Source organism: Cyrtonyx montezumae, unplaced genomic scaffold (genome assembly GCF_038088225.1).
Source record: "Cyrtonyx montezumae isolate F1298 unplaced genomic scaffold, pur_monq_1.0 scaffold_15, whole genome shotgun sequence".
NCBI classification, from domain to species: Eukaryota; Metazoa; Chordata; class Aves; order Galliformes; family Odontophoridae; genus Cyrtonyx; species Cyrtonyx montezumae.
In genome coordinates this window covers 10052768-10073929 of record NW_027071881.1, presented here as the reverse complement: position 1 = coordinate 10073929, position 21162 = coordinate 10052768, and the positions used below count along the sequence as shown (strand labels likewise).

At 38.2% G+C, this 21162-nt stretch overlaps 2 protein-coding genes across 3 annotated transcripts; one reads left to right on the top strand and one right to left on the bottom strand.

The window, feature by feature from the left end:
- Positions 1-2763: 2763 nt before the first annotated feature.
- On the bottom strand, positions 2764-17843 carry KIAA0753 (KIAA0753 ortholog). 2 transcript variants are annotated; one of them, XM_065732157.1, is made up of 15 exons: positions 17137-17841; positions 15792-16404; positions 14749-14855; positions 14426-14488; positions 13489-13704; positions 12218-12428; positions 10878-11107; positions 9845-10014; positions 8544-8633; positions 8255-8342; positions 6316-6486; positions 5565-5646; positions 4033-4153; positions 3636-3860; positions 2764-3094 (listed from the first exon to the last, which is right to left on the bottom strand). In XM_065732157.1, exons 1-15 carry the CDS (start codon positions 17224-17226, stop codon positions 2977-2979), a joined length of 2595 nt encoding a protein of 864 aa, XP_065588229.1. In that variant the 5' UTR covers positions 17227-17841; the 3' UTR covers positions 2764-2976. The 2 variants fall into 2 exon arrangements, with proteins under 2 accessions (XP_065588229.1, XP_065588228.1); XM_065732156.1 differs by lacking the exons at positions 2764-3094; positions 3636-3860 and having other exon boundaries at positions 3941-4153; positions 12230-12428; positions 17137-17843.
- Positions 17844-18083: 240 nt separating this feature from the next.
- Positions 18084-20442, top strand: TXNDC17 (thioredoxin domain containing 17). Its single transcript, XM_065732153.1, has 4 exons — positions 18084-18297; positions 19075-19156; positions 19409-19484; positions 20149-20442. The coding sequence occupies exons 1-4, from the start codon at positions 18156-18158 to the stop codon at positions 20215-20217; spliced, it is 369 nt and encodes a 122-aa protein (XP_065588225.1). The 5' UTR covers positions 18084-18155; the 3' UTR covers positions 20218-20442.
- Positions 20443-21162: the final 720 nt, after the last annotated feature.

The window sequence follows — 21162 nt, the reverse complement described above, 5'->3', positions numbered from 1 at the left end:
GTTAATGTTCTTACAGTGACATTAATGGCAGTTTGAATTAAGTCCAGCATTAATAGAAAAAAAATTAGTTCTCCAAAGCACTGGTAGAGCAAGCACTGTTGCCATAACCATCTCACTCCCAGACGCATGCTGATGTAATTTCTACAGTTAAATATTTACAGAGCAGATTGTGTGCTTTCAGGAGTTACAAGAACTACTCACAGAATTCAGATGAGTAGTTCTGTCTTCACAGTTCTCATAGAGTGTTTCCAGAGTCATCCACTTTCTTCATTGCTTCTTATAATACCTAATTACCTATCAGGGAGTAACAGGAAAGGACAAGCCAGGAACCAAGGGTGCCCAAAGCACCAGCTGGAAAGTGATCACACCAATACCGTGGTGCACTGAGCTCTGGCACTGCCTTTGCACCAGACTGCTCTGATATGCTTCTGTTGTCTGTGTCACTCTGAACCACTCCATCAACCTCACTTCTACTTCAGCTATATGTGACTGTAGCGACTGGCATTTAACGGAGTCATCCAAACATCTATACTACCACTGAATTATTCTTTTCTGTTCCTTCCCTTTCACAGCTCTGACACTGAAGAAAATTACACATAAAGAGTGAAGAAAAAATGGGCCTGTAAAGATCTTAAAGATCCATGGAAGGAAATCCTTCCCAACACAGGTAGGATAGTATATTTTGGATATCTAACCTGTTCCTAAAGACCTTCAGCAATAAGAAACAGCACGGGCTCCAATAAGATCTATTCTTCCCTATCTATAAAACTAAAATACTTTCTCAATCTGAAACTGCTTATTATAGTCACACAGTACTTAGCTTTAAAGAAGCTACAGACTGAGATGGATGACAGCACTATAAAGAAATGCATGTCAGTTAACACAATAATTAGATGTACAGTTAACACTTGCAGCGATATTATGGTTGGACTATGTGGTTCAGCCCCATATACAGTCTCCATGAACATACCTTAACAAAAATTATGCATATACGTAATATTCATCCAGGTTGATTCTGATTTGTCCCTTAACAATGACATGCATTCACTTTACCTCAAAACTTTACAATTACAAAATTTTCAGAGTAGAAACTTCCCAAATTGTCTGGTTTGCTTTTGTCAATAGTCAGTACAAAATCATCAGTTAAGTTCCATAGGAAGGACTGAAGAGTGTAAAGTCAAGGTTTCTACCTAAAGCATTAACTATCCACAGATTTTCTCTTAAAGACAGAGCCCAATCAGCACAAAATCTCATTCCGAATAAAAACTCACTTTGCATTATCAGATACCACCCACAGCAGAGAAAACATACTTACTTTGTCAGAAAATCACGTTACACTGAAGAAATAGGGTAGTCTGACTCTTTTAAAGCTGCCAGGTTGGGTGCTGACTGTTCCAAATGCTTTGAGTAGGAAGATATCTTAACCTAAAAATATGCTTAGTCCTATACTAGACACATTTATTAAAAAACAATGTACCTTGACAATACTTTCATGAACATACATGCAGATACAGACACTATTTTTACTTACTATTTTTTATTTTAAAGTAGACTTATGTTTACAACTACAGAAAGCAAAAGGTGGTTTTTAGAATTTCAGAAATCACACAAAATCACACATCAGTAATAATATTTACATTGTTACATTTGGTGTAAAATTCAAGACAAAACAGTAAAACAGTCTTCAATAAAAGCAATCATTTTAAGAAAATAATGTTCAAGTAAGAGGAGAAAAAATCAGATTAGAAGGTTAAATTATTCTGATGAGTGCAACACTACTGTAGAAAAGAAGTTAGTCAAAGGATACAAACTGTTGTACTGTTTGTTGGTTTACCTCAAGGGCTGAGCTCATACTTCCCCAATATAGTACCATAGATCTTTCTTGTTGCTCATTCCAGACATAACCCAAACTAGTACAGTGATTACTTGAATTTAACAAGTTAATTTAATATTGCAGAAATGACAGTTTTCATTTATTTTGCTTTATTTTAATAGGATTGTTAAGACTAAAGAATGTAGGCTGGATGACTAAATGCTGGGTTTAAATATTTTAAGCTAATTTAAAGATACAAAGAAGAAAGTCTCCACCATCCTTTCCACCTGAAAGGATTCATCTGTCTGTGCATAATATACTAGTGACATTCTAAAACAAACACAAGTACTTCATTCAGAAGTTCACTATAAGAATGCAAGCTCTGTCTACAGCCAGTGTAAGAGTACACTGTGCCATGAGAGTCCTTCCTTTAGATTTCCACATTCTAAAATGAATTAATGCCTCCTCATGGTGGTCAGAGAATGTCTTTATTATACAATGTATAAAGCCTTAAAGAGCAAATCCAACAGTTTTTATTCTTGACTTTTCCATCTGGGTTTTAGAGTCATATCAATAACGAACTGTTCTTCCAACACAACTATCAGACAAATTCAATGCATTTTATTGACAGAAAATTAGCTAAAACCCATAACTCCTTTGTGAGGTAGGTAAGCGAGATTCTCTCAGTTGAAAGAAAATTGAGGCCCAGTACAGATAAGTCTATGACATAGCTTAAACCCAGCATCTCCTTCTCAGTATTTTATTCTCATCAGTAGTTCACACACAAAAAAGGATGAAGCTATCACAGGTAAATAAATGGATGTGTATACCTATCGAAATATCAAAACTGTTACACCTGTAACAGTTTACATCATTCTACTGAAATCCCAGCCAAAACAATGAAACAATAACAACAAAAAGATAGTCCTGATAAACCCAGGAAGTCTGAAATGAAAAACATAATGACTGTGGCTTTACAAAAACCTGAGATGAATTCTTGTAGGATTTAATTCATTTAGGGAACAAAATCCCACAGACAAAAACAAACAAACAAACAAATAACAACAACAAACAAGCAAAAATAGGAAAAATAAATTTGTCTGATAAAACTATTTGACTGAAGTTGATCCATTTGGTAACGGGAAAGGCAGATTTGAAAGCACTTACTGTGCTGGCTGCAAAAACTCTGATGTGAATACAGCTTCTGCATAATCCTCACAAACATCCTGCAGCTCTGCTGCCACATCAAATAGGGCTTCTTCTGTTAGTTCCTCAGCAAGACTGAGGTAAAGGGGAGACAAGAAAAAAGGCTGAGGTCAGATTTTGAATTTCATTAATTCATACCAGTGATATCAACGCTGTGATCTCATATTTATATGCCTCTTAGGAGTAATAGTTAATATACTGTGATGCTCATTACAAGATCACTGAAGTAAATAAGGAGCATTTTCTGATTTTAGTTGCCACTAAATCAGGCCTTACAGAGAGCAATAAGGCTTAAGGAAAAATGAGCTGAGTGGCTTACAGGTAACAGCGGGCATAACAGAAAGGAAAATCATTTTAGCATAAAAAACACAATTCTTTATTGGCCTCCAGAAAGTTTATCTTCAGAGTTTTGCAAATATTCTGAAATATAATAAAGCTACTGTATCCAAGATCTTTTTAGCATAGCAGGTGAGTGTTTCTTCTAAACATTCTTTAACACTTATTTTATATAGGAAGATTTATAATGCCCTCTTATGGTAAGAATTAAGGACAGAAAACAAACAAACAAAAAAAACAGCTGATACATTCACTTCAAAAATACAGGTAGTTCATATACCTTTCAGCAATCTGCCATGGATTGAAACTGCCTACTGCCTCATGGAAAATAAGCTTTAGGTGATGTTTGTATTTGCTATTGTAATCCAGGATGCTCTGGAGCACATGCTTTGTAACTGACAAAGAAACACAGGGCTCCTTCTGCACAGAATCCTGAGTCAAGGGCTGCAGAATGTCATTTCCAGACAGCAGTTTCTCCTGTTTTTCTTCATTTTCATAAGTGCCACTGGAAATATAAAGGAGTCATTAAATCAGAACTAGATTTTCAAGTATAATTTTTGAAAGATCAGAAAATAACTTCAAACAGTAAACATAATTCCCTCTAATGAAAACAATATAAAGAAGATGCACAGCAAAAACGTACCACAGCTTTGTCTACAGTCAAGTATTCTACTTACTTGTCATAAAAATGTTTTTCAAATAAAATGTCATTTTCTGACTCTATCTGTCTAGTTAAATTGGTTATCTGAATTGAATGGGGAGATGTAGGTATATGAGCTGTTAATGCCATTTGTAGACCTAGAAGAAAGAAAATAACATTAAAACTTGTTTCTTTGGAAGAGAAAAGCTACAGTTAATGCAGTTAGGACCTCAAAAAAACTTTTGCTTCTTTTATAGTCATATTCTTCAGGTAAAAAATAGAAAAGTACTAAAGATGACAAATCCCTAAAAATGTGAATTCAAGAAAGGATTTCCAGGAGTTCAGTCAGATAGAAAATACCACTCAAAAGTTAATGTCATCTATTAGACCTTGGCAGTAAATCCAGGATATAGAAAAATGAAACAAGATTTGGAGTAAGTTTTTACCTGCCTTATTGTTAGATTTTCTACCTGGTATAAAACAACACATTTCCATTACAGTTAGTATGTGACCAGACTGACAAGATCCTCAACGTGGTAAATTGATGTAGCTTCACTGTTGTATTCAGTCCAACAGAAGGATAAAGAAAGAACCCACTAAACACTCCTTCTAAGATTTAGACTTACAAATTCCCAGTCACACAACAAGAAAGAGCACAACAAGAAAAATAGTGAAGTGGCTTTAGGAGACTTCAGACTTAGAAAAATAAACTAGCTTTCTTCTGAAGTAGATTCAGACAGCTCACACATGAGTTGAAGTGTAGGTACTCCAATTACAGACATTAATATATCATCTTCTTTGCACTAAAATCACTACACACAATTTATTAGAAAAGAAAATATCTAAGTTAAGCAATGACCTTTAAAAGGACGACAACATTAAAACTTAACCACGTGATGATTGGTAGTATGCATTAAAGATTCATATCCTTTAACTAAGTTACACTAGCAGTGCTTTGCATGCAAATGTAGATTCAACAAAGGCAAATAGAAAATAATGGCCTGTTCTCAGAATGGATCCTTCTACTTTTAGTACTGTATTTCAGAAACATTCCTCTCAGAAGAGCACCTATAATCAAAAATAGGTCTGGACAGTTGTGTGGAAGAAACACAGATCATGGCCTCAACAGGTGACTAGTCTGTTAAAAAAGAACTTTTATTTCCTTGGGAACCCAAGTAAACTGCCTCTAGGTTCTCCACCTAGAAAAGACTTGTTTGTGAGAAACTGCTCTGTAGCTGCAACTGAGTATCCTTACTTCCTGTGAATAACCTCGACTAGCCTGATTCATGATGCTTTATTGTCTCCTCCTGTTATATATACGGCGGGCATGGACACCTTGCCAGTCAGCCTCTAGCTGACCTCTTGGTCAGTGCCTCTGGTAACCAGTACCTCTAACAAACTGATGAATGTTAACTTGCCTCTTCATACTTTCTTTAGGACCAGTAAAACTTATGCAGAAGCACTCGTATCACCATTGTAATGCAAAAGTGCATGATCACATATAATTTAATCTGATTTCAAACCATCTGAATTCAAAGTCAGAGATACCGGAAAAAAAAAAACACTTACCCATTTTATCCTCTTGGGCTCTGAATTCTGAATCACTGTACCCAATCTGGGTGAATCTCCTGCATATGGTTTCTTGGTGTCTCTGTTTTCAAACATACAAAAGTAATCAATTAACACATGCCTAACAGTACAGCTGTAGCAGTTATCACTTGATAGGATAGCAGGTGATGATCCTCCTTGCAAAAGCATGACTATTTTGCATGGTTAATATAATATGGAAAAGGAGTAAAGAGAAAAGAAACCACAGATAGTCATCTCATTCAAAATCCTAGACTAGAAAGTTCAACTAGTTGCCAGTACTGTGGCAACTACTCTCATTTCAGATAAACAGCACTTCATAAAACAGCTGATGGGATTTCCTGCCATACCAACAATAAATACAAACATAGCTCAAGTGCCTTAAACGGTTATTACACACTACAAACTTCATGCTTTCAGCTTACAAATAGATCTCAGGCAACTGACGCTAAATTCAGTAGTTCTAATTTAGGATAAATTTATCTAAACATATCTGTTCACATATGATGACTTAAGCCACAAAACTTTGTGGAAGGAAGCAAACTCAGGTCTGACAATCCTAAAGTTATCAATAAAACCATTAGGGCAAACATCCTTCTTTCTACTATTACACAATTTTTTGCTGGAAGTACAAACTCCTTCCTTGTTTCAAACAATGCAGAACACCTACTGATATTATAGTCATGAAACCAGAAGCTGGCACTATCAGACCAACGAACAGATAAAAACTTACTTCAATTTCTTCCATTCTTTGCAACATTGTCTCCAGACTGGAACTGTCAGCCTCAAACAGAATCTCAGCCTGAAGTCTCTTGTGCTGTTCCATATTCCAGAGCTCCTGAGCAGTATCTTCCAGAAGATCATCCAATATCTTTTCACTCAGAATATCTGCATTTGCTGCAACCTGAAAAAAAAAAAAAAAAAAAAAAAAAAAAAAAAGCAAAATATACACAGCCAATGAGGAAGAGGAAAAAAACAGGAGGGAAAATAAAAGAAATAGAAAATTTTTGAGGGAAAAAAAGATGCTTATAAATCACATTTCTTATGGTAGTTTCTGTTAAGAAGCCAAACGTCATTACAACTTTTCAGTGAAAACCCAAATAATTTCCTGTTTTTCTTTCACTCACATAGTAAGCCAAATCAATAAAAACAGTTTGGTATATTCCTACCAGTAAAAATCCTTGAACATGGAGATAGCTCTCTACATAACTAAGTTTCTAAGTTCCTAAACACAGGTTCAGAAATCACCCAAGATTCAAGAATAAGAAGTGAAGGCCCACATCTTACAAAACATGCATTTAACAGAACATACAGGAGTAGTCCCACAGCAGCTGCTGAAGGTCATGAGTAAATATAGAAGAATACATAGTGAGTAAACACAGGCCAAAGCTGTAGGTTTCAGTTGTGTTCAATTTTACCAATTAGAATCACAGAATTGCTTGGGTTGGAAGGAACCTTACAGATAACCTTACTACAACTCTGCTATGGGCTGAGTGCAACACCTCCAATCAGGTTTCTTAGGGCCCCCTTCCAGCCTAGCTTTGGACACCTCCAGAGATGGGGCAGCCACAGCTTTCCAGGGCAGCCTCTGACAGGGGATCACCACCTTCTCATTACTGAGAAGCATTTATTTTTAACATCTAACCTAAAACTCCCCTCTTTTAACTTAAAACTGTTCCCCCTTGCCCTATCATTAGCCATGCTATGATATCTCTATTCACAGAATCACCAAGGTTGGAAAAAAACTTCCAAGATCATCCAGTCCAACCATCCACCTACCACCAGTATTTCCCCACTAAACCACGTCCCTTAATACAACAGCTAAACATTTTTTGAACACATCTGGGGCCAGTAACCTCATCACCTTCCTGGGCAGCCTGGTCCAGTGCCTGACTATTCTTTCCTAGAAGAAATTTTTCCTAAGATCCAGCCTGATCCTCCCCTGGAACAACTTGAGGTCATTCCTTCTTGTCCCACTGCTACTTACCCAGGAGAATAGACTGACCTCCACCTTGCCACAACCTCCTTTCAAGTAGTTGTAGAGAGCTGTAAGGTATTGTAAGCTAGGAGGTGTTGGAAAATGTTAAGTTCAAGAAATCATTACTACTTTTCTAGATGTATTCGGCCATATGGCAAAGATAAAAACTCAGCTTTACTCTCTGACATGTAGAATATACCTTCTCAGATGCATGAGTTGAAAGCCGGTTTATAATGGAAGGACTCTTCAAATGACAGTTTGTTCCCAAAGAAATATTGATCTGCCAATAAACCATAAATCCACTTAGAATAATGAACCTTCTGTATTATGAACCATAATTACTAGTAGTCAAAATGTACTTAGTCATTAAATATGAATTAATAAAATAATCTTATCAAGTCTAGTCATGATTAGTACAGAACAGTTATGACTGTTCACTACTTGACAATAAACTACTAAGAAAACATTAAAAAAAATGAACGCAGCTTTGGCAAATTTGATTACAGTAATTTAAGGCCTACATACTGAAATGGAAATACACTTGTCAAGTATCCCAAAACGTACTGACTACATAAATTATTTGACATGTTTCTTCAAAAAAAAAACCCTGAATTGCACCACGTTGAAAACAAACATTATATTGACCCTTTATAAATGTACCCTTCAAATACTGCCATAACTCTGACTGTACTACCTGAGCACCATCCAACGGAAGTCCTAGGTGCTCCCATACTGCTTTGTCAACTCTGTCTGCGCACTGATTCGCAGAAGCATCTTGCAACCTAGACAACCACACAAAATCAGAACAAAAGACAATTTTAAAATTTGGCATAAAAACAGTAATAAAAAAATAAAAATAAAAACACAAATCCGCTTTTTGGGGAAGTGGAAAGTTGAGAAGTTTTTATATTGCTAATGGGAATGGTAGGAATACTATATCAAGATGTGGTACCACTTATTAGCTCTTCTGAGCAAGTAGTTACCTTAACTTTTCTTCTTTTTTCATTTCTCCTCTGTTAAGGTCAGTCAGAACTTTCATTCTTCTTGAAGCTCCTGCTTCACGCCATGCTAGTCTTCAAATATAAGACAATAACATAGAGAGAGTTACAAAACATACATTATAACAACTGGAGAGTGAAATAATCAGATTCTGAATACTAGTTTATAAAAATCTTGAAAAAAATGTATAGAAAAAATTAATATTAGAAAGCTTTCCAGCGACAAAACCTAGCACCACAGTGTAAAGACATAACACTATTAGAGGGCAACAGAGAGAGGGCTCTGAAGATGGAGTAAGTGCCTGGAGGGCAAGGCCACATGAGGGGAGGCTGAGGTCCCTTTGACTTGTTCAGCCTAGAGGAGAGGAGACCTCATGGTGGCCTATTGTCACAAAACCTAGTTTGCAACAGCCTATAGATCTTCACAAGGAGCAAAGGGGTAGTGCTGAGCTCCGCTCTCTGTAACACTGACATGGCCTGACAGACCTGCATGGAGATGCATGACGGGAAGGTCAGGTGGGGGTCAGGAAATGGTTCTGTACCAGAGGGTGGTGGGCATGGAGCAGGTACCCTACAGCAGTGGGCACAGCCCTGAGCTGCCAGAGCTCAAGGAGCTTTGGGACACCACTCTCAGACACAGTGTTTCACTTTTGGGTGGTCCTGTGTGGAGCCAGGCATTGGACGTGATGGTCCTTGTGGATGTGCCTTTCACCTTAGGATAATCTATGATTCTGTGATTACTATGACTGAATTACTTTCTCCAGAAAAGACCCCAATAGAAACTCTTCATTTAGATGAATAATATCATGGCACTTGAAGGAACATATTGTTATTACTTTTAAGTCTGTCAAATAGAAGTGAAATTAGCTGATGAGTTTCAAGAACCATTATGGCAGGACTGACAGACACAAATAGCATAATAACAGGTTAGTTAAATGAATTTAAAAATTTAAGCAAAACACCATCATGGCAAGTGAACATCCATTCTGCATGCTATGAAAACTGACAGTACTTTTCCTAGAGTTTTGGCCTGTGACTTGCTGATGATATTCAGATATGATCCAGGAAAAACGTAAAGACAATGTTTTTTCCCGTGTTGCATGAACAAGGCCACTTTATTCTGAGTAAGAAAAAAAAATACAAATGCCTATTTGTGAGCTGAGCTATGCCACTTGCCTTTGTAGTCTGACAGGTAGGCACTACTCATTCTATTTACTAGAACAGATACAGTATCATTTCCATAGAAAAGCAGGGTGAACACTGGATCCTCTAGACTATGAACATACCGTTTAGGTGAAGCAGGTGGAGATGTAGGGTTTGGAGGCACCCAGGGTATGCTGCTCTCCTTAACAAATCGTTTGTTCTCTTTTAACTGAAAAGCTATAGTTGTCTCTTGAAATCGGGCATGCTTTCCTTGAGGCTGCACCTGCCTTAGTTTTAGAGATTTAGGCGTTCCCTTAAAATTAATACAATTACATTAAAAACATGCATCTCCATTGCTTAATTTTCAAAATATTTTGTATTCTGCTTTAGAGTTTGTTTGGAAATCATGTCTCTTGACCTTATTGCATAGCTGACTCATGGAGGATTTACAACTCATTTAAAGGCAAATACAACTGTGCTCTAACAAGACATGCTTAAATTTTGCAATTACAATTTTTGCAAGCGTTCCTAAGGTAACACTTTATTTGACCATCAAACTAGGAGGTCCATTCCAGAACTAATGCCTTATTTTATTATGTTGGCCCACAACATCAGAGGCAGATGTTAGTGGGATGGCAGTAGAGATTGAACCTTCCTGTCAGTATTCTGTAACATTTTACTTCTGTGCAACAGGTGGTAGCAGGGGGAAGTCTGATAAAATGGTGTCTGATATGGAAGCACATATAGAGCAAAGATGTGGAACTGAAATTCCTCAAGTGTAACCTACTAAGGTTAACATTAGCACAATAATACCACGAAGGCATTTTACATGACAAAAGATGACCAGTAAGATGAAGGCATTTCAGCTTTAATTACTAATATAAACTTAATAATGTAAATTTCAAAAATGAAACCAGCTTTGAGCAAACAGTTCTCCTTTTTTCATCCTGTTTCTAGTTGTACAATGCATTTCTGATAAGCAGCAACACTACTTTCAAAAAACAACTGATAAAATGTAACCATCAGAAGTAACCTAAGCAAATAACACTGTTTATTTCCGAACTCAGGTTAAAAAAAGTGTATGTGAGGAAGTACAAGTCTGAAAATGCCTTACACTAATAACAAATCCCAGAGGACAAGTTGAAGAAAGCATAAATTCTTTTAAAACTTCCATACCTGAGATTTTGCAGGTAATAATACGTCTTTCTTCTTTAAAGAGCCACTCTGAAGGATGGGATCTTTTTTTACAGCTCTAGATCTCACCAGTGCATCTAGGCTTCCCTGTAAAATGGTATTTCTTTCCGGAATGGGTAGATCATTTCCTTCCTGGAATTTATCATGCAATATATGAGAGTGATTGTTCATTTTCTGAACTGCTGAAATTTTTGCTACATGTTGATGTTTATCTGTATCAAAAATAATAAAGAAATCTTCAGCTGTAAGTTCAAGGGTGCAAGAATAATCTTAATGTCTATATCCGACTTTTCTGTTGTGCTAGGTATACCCAATCACAAAATTTGAAGTTCTACCATAATTCAGAAAGACCAAAATTAAAAGCAAAACAAACAAAAAGCTTCATATTTCCTGACATGCATTAAATTAACTGCCTTTTTTACACTGATTCATTGAAGAGAAGATTTAGTTTTATGTATGCATACACATATGAATATATATATATGAAAACATACACATTCTCTATTTACATATAAACATATATACGCATACAAACGCAGACACATATGCAGCCATGCAGTAAGCTGTAATAGATTTCATGAGGTGCCAAAATATTGCAGTTAGCAACTACTTCAAAACATGCTGGGAAAGAATAAAGTCCATTTCATATACAAGGTAAAAGAAGAATAAAGAAAACTAATTCCCAAAGGTTGCATCTCAGTCTAGCAGTTAAAAACAAAGACTTCAGTTGAACTATTAGTTAATTTGTTTCTAAGTACTGAGACTGCAATCAGTGTGCAGAAGAGATGAATGGATTGTCAAGAACAAAAGCCACACTCCTCAAAGTCTTTCAAAAGTAGAGAAAATACACAAATTAAGGAAATTCTGAGCCAAAACTTTAGTACATCTTTTTTTCCCTCCAGTTCTAAAAACAATTATAATTTTTCTGGAGACTCATTAATAATGACTTTCAGTTTCAAAAGAATATACAGTATTTTCTACATAAATATTTAGATATATTCTGTGTGCACTATTGAAATTAACTTGTAAACTGTCATTTAAATATTCATTGCAGAAAAGCAATCCAAGTGTAATCCACTGTAAAATACAAAAATAAAAACATGATGATGACATTAATATAAAGAGACAGATATACCTGCAGGTCTATCATCTCACAGTAACTGCCAGGGAAAGAAACCAAAACACTGAAAGTATAACAAAGCCAGATGAATCTGATGACTACATATGGGCTGATACACATTTCTGCCCAGCAATATGTAACGCACTAAAAAACTGAACTGCAGAGTATACGTTAACTAACAATTAACTAATAAGATACAAACCGATCAAGAGACCTCTGGCAGCTGGAGATTTTCCAGGTTCTTGTCCATACCGGTCCTTTACGATGCGAGGTTTATTTTCCCCTTTTGGAGATGTTAGCTGCTTTCTGGTTGGAAATGACTCAGCGTTCACTGGAGAGTTGCCATGAGATGCTGAAAGACATTTCTTCACTTTTTTAGGCATTTGTTTCTTCTCCAGCAATGAAATCAGACCCTGCATCAGATTTTTGTAATTTTAATTACTTTCTCAGTTAACATGACATCATAAAGGAAAAAAAAAAATCAAGAGATTCTGAATAACTGGAGCTTTTTAATGTGGCTTTGTTGCTGTTTTGTTTCTGTTTGCTTGTTTTGTAGTGACTAATCCTGACAGTTTGTTCGTGCAGAAGCATCTTTGTTTAATTTAACCATAAAAGAAGGTCTGCATTTTTTTTAAATTCACAACTGACTATCAGATTATCTGCTTAAAGCACATTAAAAAACAGATCGACACAAAGTCTAAAAAAAATGCCCACAGGACTAAGGTAAGACAAACACATTTTCCATTGTGAAGTACAATGTTAATTCTACTTCCTTTCCTATTCTGAGGCAACCACTGTTAAAGTGCTCATAAACAGTTCAGAACAATAAAAACATAGCTCTTAGTATTGGAATAGTATTTTAAGGTAAAAAAAAATGTTGCAGCTATTGGATCAGTTGTTTTTATTTGAGATAATTAAATACTGATTTCAGAATAGTTCAGGTATTGTATGCTATTACTTAAATATATATATATATATCCTGTAGTTAGAGACAACAGCAGGAATTATGAATCAGAACTTTTGTATTTTATCAGCAGATGTTATCAAATATCAAATATTACTAACAAAATTCATTTGAAGGGCAGAGAGCTTAAAATTGTAGCTATTGTCTACACTCACTATTGTATGTGAGGCAGATTCATTGCTAGTCCCAATGACGAAAGGACGCACTGCAGAACAACAGACATTTAACTTACACCAACATATTAAATGCAATTCTTTCAACCTTGAAAATGGGAAATGAATCAGGAACTTGTGTTCTGTTACCACCACCACTAAAAGTCCTCATTCCACCAGGACAGTGAATAAAGACAAGATCATTAACACACTGCAGCAGTGAGCTTCCGTGAACAGGATGCAACTTGATTTACACTACTATTATTTATGAACATTAGAAGCATATTTATTAGAAAAGACAGACTTTTAATTAAAAAACAAAAAGATATTCTGCAAAAACAAAATACTTATTCCTACCTCAACTTGCATCAAAATATCTATTATAACGTCAGAAGTTGAAGAATCTAGTTCTAGTTTGGCAGAACAGAGTGACAACTGTCGAATGAGACTGCCCAGCTCCTTGTAGTGGGTAGGAATCCAGTGCCTTGTTTGATCAGTAAATTGATTGGCAAATGCCTGTAAGGCTCGTATAGCTCCTCTGTGTGCTGCTGCCAATCGGGATACTGCTTGGGACTGGAAAAATGAAAAACACATACTTCAGTAGCTATAGTTACTAATATTAATACTATTCAAAGAACTGTTACCAACATTTCATGCAGAAACACTCAAGATCTGTAATAATTAAGATGGATATTACGCTACTTTTCAGGGAAAACAGAACAGACATTTAAGAAATCTTCTAAAGATACTGCACAACAGTCCACATATCTAATACAACTACAATATCAGCTACAACAGCGTAGTGTTATAACTACATTATAACTCCTGGTGCTTCTACAATTTTACGCCAATAAAGTCATGGACTTGATCCCAATGTATGAAAACATAGCTGTAGAAGATTCTCTATCCCCCAGTTTGTTTTCTTTTTAAAAAAGAAAATACAAGTGATTGATGGAAAAGCAGAAGAGAACAATGAGACATTGCTGGCCAAACAGTAGCAATTATCACAGCATTATCTTTCTGAAAGATCATAGATAAACAAGAAAATAAGAAAGAATGGCTATGATCGAGTGACAGGAATGGGGAATTAAATATAATAGTCAAGAGTAGAACAGAGCGATATTCAGAAAAGCAAGTGGAATGAAGTAGGAATTAGAAACCACACAAAAGCAGAAGGCCAGCAGCCTTCCTCTCCAGTGTAACGTAGGCAGGTAAGAACTTAGGAGAAGATGGAAGGAGCATAGGCAGCATGAGACCAAATGAGATATATTTCTTTGCGATAATTTCTTCTTACCTTTTTAGTATGTTTGATTTTATGAGGACTCAATTTTTCTAAATCATCCTGAATTTCTTTTACCTGTTCATCAAGAGAGAGAGTAGGAAAAGGCTGTTAGAATTAGCTCCATGTCTATAAATGAATAGTAAATTTCCACAGCGATATCCGAGTGAAAGTTCTTTTTTTTCCCTATAATCAGTCATAAGAGATATTGGTCACACCACTCAGACCCAAACTAGAACGTCATGGAAATTCAGACACATTCCCATTAATTTCTCTTTTCAGTTCACTTACATCAAATTTATCAGAATACAAATCCCAGCTGGAAACGCTAGTTGTACCTGTTGCTGGAGTACATACAGCATCTGAGCTGAACGTGCTGCTTGCTTCTGCCTTTGAGTGCAAACTCGTTGCTCTTCATCAGCATCTAAATGTTCTTCATCTCTCTCTGAGATCCATGAAATATAAAGTTTTACATCTTAATTTAACAAGTGAAAATCTTGTTTAAGACAAATAAAACAATTTAGCAACAAGAATCTTTCATGCAGACCAACCTTGAGCAGAAAGGCAAGCTAGTTATTTTAACTCTAGTTTATGTATCTAATTAGAACTTGACTAAATACTCTTACAATATGCCTTTTCATATGCAATTTACAAAATAATTCATGACTCCTTAATCTCATGACAAACTTGCAAGTAGCATTTCTAACTTGGACTATCTATTTAAACCTTCACGTAGTTATTATAAAGGGACCAATGCAATGTTACAGGTCTGGGTGGGATGGATTTCCTTTATCATAATAATACATATAGATTTATGACTTAAAACAGTGCTGATAACACATCCATGTTTTGTCTGTTGCTGTGGAGCAAGTGCACAGTTCCAAGGCTTTTTCTTTTTCCAGCTCCGTCCCCCAAGTGAGTAGGCTGGGTGCATGCAAGAAACTGCAAGGGGACACAGCTGGGACAGCTGAACCAAACCAAACGAAGGGATATTCCATGTGATAATGACCATGGTCAGCAACAGAGTCAGACCTGTAAAATTACATGAACTGCTGACCCTTATCACAGCCAAGAATGGGGTTAATCATGGCACTGCATTTTGCAGTCTGAAGCTCTACCTAACAGGTCTACACCAGTATTAAGTTACTAAATAATCTGCCACTAATTTACTGCCATTGCAGACTGAACTGGAACTCACTTCAAATACTCAAAGATACTAAACCTTGTTATTACCTACAATGGCTAAATATTCCAGTTGTTTTTCTATTCTCAGAAATCCAGAACAAATCTGATTTTAATCCAAGTCAAACAAACAAGTAGAAAGAACAAATCAACAAGCTCTCATGCATTTACATACAATAATTAATGCTCAGTCTTACACCTTTTTTAGTTAGGTCTTCAATTTTCTGGACACAACTTCTCAATTCTTTTTGCAACCGTTGGATTTCAAGCGTATTTTTATTTTCCTTTATTTTAATGTTTGTCTTAGGGCCTGGTTTTGTTTTATGGGTGAGTGAAGAGCCCAAAACAGCTGGCACTAGCATTCCCTCATTTGGTGTGTAGAGATACACTTTCGTACCAGAGGTGATAGTCTCCATTTTGGTAGGTTGGACAAGTTTCTGCTGATATTTCAGCAGAGTTTGAGACTTGAGCACATTTTTCTTTCCTAGATATTCAGAACCTTTGTCCTTCTGCTCGTGTGACTTCTGGGCCAACAATGATTTATTGACAGCATTTCCAAACACCTGTTGTTTCACTTGCTTTTCAAGATGCCTTTGTTTTATGTCCCTTTTGGCTAGATGAATGGCCAGTTTTAATTTCTCTTCAGATATCACCGAAAACATGCCAGAGCTTCTTACGCTGAGGTCATCACTTCCAGCTAGATTTCTCTGATCATCAGACAGCTTCAGTTTTTCTATTATAATTGGATGTGGGTTAGAGAATCTGAGAGATAAGTTCTCTGGAACTGCTGGAACATTCCTCTTAAACTGGAGCTGTTTCAAAGTGCAAACAGAAATTGATGTTACACAGAACACTTAACATGGGTGATACACCACTAGTGCACAACAGTAAGGAAAACAAAGCCTCTTTCATATTACAATGCATTCTGTCACAACGGTACTTCTCCAACGCACGTAAGGATTCCCTCCAGTCAGATAAAAGCCAGTATTCAAAATGATTTTGAATTAAGCATGTAGATATTCTTGTAAATAATATTAGGTAATTATTTGCACCTTTGGGTAGGCACCCACAATGAAAAATCTGCTCCAAAATGACCACATAATGGACAATACCAAAAGATTTTAAAGAGTTCCGGCAATGAAATTAATAAGCTATAACAACAACTACATTAGTAATATAAATAGGTATTATTGTATCATACCATAAGCAGAGTTACAAAGGTAACAGATGGACAAATGATGAGGGATGTATGATGGAGAAATGGAAAACTAAACTGCAGTAACAGAATAAAGTTTCTAGGTTCTGTGACTATGCAGTAAAGTAGGAGGCTAAGACAGGCAAACAGTACTTAAAGGTAAACATTTCAGTTCTATACAGAAAAAAAAAAAAAGGGTGGGTTTGATTATGAGTGACAGTGTCATAAAAGCAAGCATGAAGTTCTGACATTCATGAGTGGCCTATCCCAGGAAATGGGCCTCACTCATCTTTTTGTAGTGATCACAAATGAAAACCACTTCAGCACTGCTAAAAAAGTCAAACAATACCTGTGTTTGAACAGACTTTGCTTCACTTCGGTATAGCTGGGTAGTGGGTGCAAGTGGAGCATCAGACAAAGATGGCTTGCTTGGTCCCATCGTGTTGACCTGATGCTGGAAACTGAGTTATTTGTCTTTTGCTTACAATTACAGTTATGGATATAAGAAGACTCATACACTATTTCTGCCTCTGAAAGGGAATCCCAGGTCTTATGTGAATAACATTTAGAGAACCGATCTGAAGGAGCACACAGAAACAGATCAAGTGTCTTTATGCAGACAGTGCACAAAATGGAAAGTACATTCCTGCTGCTTAGTGCAACATTTATCATTTATACTCTTCTTTTACACACTACCAGAAACGCTGCGGAGCACCACCGCCACTGCGGGGGCTCACGGTACGGCTCATCAGAACACTGCAGGGCTTCTAAGCTGTTACCTACCTACAAGGGAGCCGCGCACGGCACAAGTATGAAAACAGAGTAGGGCAGTGCTCAGGGCAGCAGGCTCACACCTTACCGCCAAAGGAGCGTCGGCCGCAGAGCGTTCTTCAAAGAGAAGAATTTCAAATATAAGCGATGCGTCCAAATCATCAGAAAATTGTTATTTCCTGCATTTGACATCGGGAATTAAAAACAGAAGCTGCTGCGTCTTTAGTGGCCAAGTCAAGACATTGCCGCTGCTCCTCCACTCGGCCCGTCCCGCCTGCCCGCAGCGCCAGAGCTCACCCCACCCGCGTCCGCCCGAGGACTCGGTCACGACGCGCCGCCCCAGGCCGGAACGGACGATCCGCAGCGGCTCGCTCTCCGCTCCAGGCACCGGCGGGAAGGCGCGGCCGCCCCGCACTCCGTGCAGGAGCCCAGTCCGTCCTCAGGAGGGCCTCAGTTCAAACCCTCTGTTGGCGGCCGCCGCCGCTGAGGCCGTCGGGAAGCAGCGCGGCGCCGCACTACGGTATCCGGGACGGGCCCGGGCAGGGCCCGGGCAGGGCCGCGCCTTCCCGCCCTCGGTTGCCGCCTCCCGCGGGCGCCATGGGTTGGGAAGAGAAGCAGGTCCGTGGCTATGGCGAGTTCATGCAGACGGCGCAGCGCTACCACGGGCGGCCCATCTTCGCGCTCTTCTGCGGTGACAAGGATGCCGAGGGCCGGAGCTGGTGCCCGGACTGTGTGACGGGTGAGGCCCGGGGAGGTGCGGGGCTGGGGGGGGGGGGCTCTTTGGGAACTCCGTCCTCCTCCTCTCGGCCGCGTGGAGCCCGCGCCGGCAGACAGCGCTCGGCACTCACTTTCGTGGGTCGGAGGAAGGCGGAGCGGCGCCGGGTGCCCTCGTGGGAGCTCCGGGCGGCCGTGGCACGGAGCCCGAGCCCCGTGGGCGCGCGGAGAGCTGTGCGCTGCAGTCTCCCGCCGCGGTTACCCCCGCTGTTAATCCAGCCGCCATCGCAGGCCGCTGTGACTGAGAGCTGCCGCAGCTCCTGCAGTGCCGAGCCACCCACGCGTGGAGTTTAACGCTGTTCAGCAGAGGCTGGCGCGAACGACGGCTTTTCTGTGTTTCAGCAAACAATTCGATGTAAATCTGACTTGAATCCACTAATGCTTTTATCTAACAAAAGGCAAAAATAACTTACCAGTGTCCAGGAGTTGAGTGCAAAGGCAGGTCCTGAACTTTCTGGATTGTACCTGCCAGATTGCATAGGGCAGCAGCTTGCTGCTCTGCTTGGTCTCCTCCAGACGGCAGACCGCATGTTTTCTGACTTGTTAGAGCAACAATTGGCCTTTCTGCAAAGGCTGGTTTCTTTGAGAATTTATGTTCTGCAGTGCCTATGAATGAAAACGTGAAACAAAGGATAGACCTCTGCCTGGAGCAGACAGAGCACTAGTTAGCAGTGTCACCGGTCAGACTAAATGCTCATAATTTTGTAGCATGACATATTAACACTGAGAAATTACTCCCTAGCTGAACCAGTTGTGAGGAAGGAACTTCATAACATGCCTGATGAATCAGTGTTCATCTACTGTCTTGTTGGAGACAGAGCATAGTAAGTAACACTTTTAATCCAAACTGACTACTTTGCTCTTCCTGTCCTGGAGGTTAACTAACATGTATGCACTAACACTGAGAGTTCTATGAATGTAGCAGTCTACAGTTCCCTTAAGTGGACTATTTGCATGATTGTTCCAGGGGAGAAGTTGGGGAGGTGGGAGGCAGAATCGTCCCTTTCAAAGAATTTTAACAGACAAATTTAAAACCGTATTTTTACAAATTCTGTTTAACTACACTCTGTTAACAGCTGGAAAGATCCTAACAATGAATTCAGGAAGAATCTGAAACTAACAGGAGTGCCTACACTACTTAAATATGGAACAGTAAGTCATATATTGTATGCTGTGGGTCTACATATATTCAAGTGGGAAACAGACAGGAGCTAATGGCAGTAAATGTGTTTGCTGTCTGTTTTCTGATACCTTCTCTTGTTTTAAGAGAAATAAGACAGTTAGGGACACCTTTTGTCTCTATCTGTGCACATTTTCTATAAACAGATTAAATCTCTCTCAGGGAACTAACTACCTCCTGTAGAACATTCTCTGTAATAAACTTATCAAATAAAATACACAACACATCATGTTTGAGGGGTAGACTAAATACTTAGCAATGTCAGCTCTCTGTGACTTGTTGCTTCTCAAATACTAAGAACTCCAACTGCTGAATTATAGAAGTGTTATATGTACCGTACTCTTAATTCAGACAGACTACAGCTCTCACTCCTGTATACTGTCTTAACATTAACATACCACAACAAGTTTTAACTTGGACCCATTATTTAAATTAGCAGTTACTTTTCTAGGAATGCTTCAAAGAACACAGGTATTTATCAACTGTACTTAACATTGCCTGCTCCACTCCCCACACCAGCTCCCTTTTGCCATCTGGCAAGACCAGTGGCTGTAGTATGGCTAATACTACTGGGTACAAATAGCTCTAGTCTATAACAGATTTTTTAATTACACCTAAAAACGTCTTTTCTTTCAGCCTCAGAAGTTGGTTGAAGAAGAATGTTTTAAAGCAGATCTTGTGCGTATGTTGTTTACCGAAGACTAAATCCTCCAGTAGTCAATCATTTACGAAGATGTTCATCTTGCTGATTGTGTTTTCCTTTCATGGAATCCTCACTTGTTTTTTTTCTCCACAAACTTATTGTGGTAAATTACTTCTGACTAGTCAAGATAAATGTAATTAAATCCTAGGTTCAAACCTTCCACTAAAGCCTTGCAGTAAAATACTGTTTCTTCTTCTTTGTTAAAATAAATTTGAGTTTGCCAAGTCTCTTTACAAAGAAGTCAATCCCAAGATATAAACCAAGGCACCAGCCTACATTTGTTGAAGAGTAATATTTAATGGCTAAGTTAAACCTTTAATAGTGGAGGAGTAGGAGATGTAGAGGACCAGGCAGAAGAAACAAAAAAAAAGCTTTTTCTTCCTGAAGCTAGTTTTATGCAGCTGCTTAAGCTGTTAAGTTAAATTTTCAATACTGACAATTGTTTATTTGCTTATCTGTTCATGAGTGTGATGAGCTGAGGGCTAGTAGTCTTTCTGTCACTGATTGCACTGCAGCACCTATTCCTTCAAAAATATGAAATACAATGTGAATACAGCATGAGCAGTGTCTAAAACATGAAAATGAAATCCCTCACAGCTACCATGATGTGCATTCTTACAAAAACAAAAAACAACCCAACAGCTATAGAAGAACACATGAGAAACATTTATCCAATTTTGCAAGCACTTACACCTTCTTTGTAACAGAAATCGTTTCCAGTAGACATACTGTAGAAAAGTCTATGAACATCCAGTATTTCACTGGAAGACCAAGATTGTAAATTGGCTTTGTGGATACCCAAGGAAACAGGCCATCCTACTCATCTCTGCTTCACTCTGGCAATTCTTGTCTCTTCACAGTTTATTTTTTGTCTATAAAATACACTGTGAAGATAACCCTCTAAGGCACTCTTGCCCACCCCCTCATTTTCCCCCCCACACCAAAAC

Bases quoted from the DNA above. Each gene is read 5' to 3' on its own strand.
- TXNDC17 (XM_065732153.1), top strand. From the start codon at position 18,156: ATGGGTTGGGAAGAGAAGCAGGTCCGTGGCTATGGCGAGTTCATGCAG. The intron at 18,298-19,074 runs GTGAGGCCCGGG...ATTACTCCCTAG, and splicing joins GTGCCCGGACTGTGTGACGG to CTGAACCAGTTGTGAGGAAG. The intron at 19,485-20,148 runs GTAAGTCATATA...CTTTTCTTTCAG, and splicing joins CACTACTTAAATATGGAACA to CCTCAGAAGTTGGTTGAAGA.
- KIAA0753 (XM_065732157.1), bottom strand. From the start codon at position 17,226: ATGGGACCAAGCAAGCCATCTTTGTCTGATGCTCCACTTGCACCCACT. The intron at 10,015-10,877 runs GTATGGAAGTTT...ATTAATTTTAAG, and splicing joins TATTACCTGCAAAATCTCAG to GGAACGCCTAAATCTCTAAA. The intron at 3,095-3,635 runs GTATATGAACTA...CCTTTACCTCAG, and splicing joins CCATGGCAGATTGCTGAAAG to TCTTGCTGAGGAACTAACAG.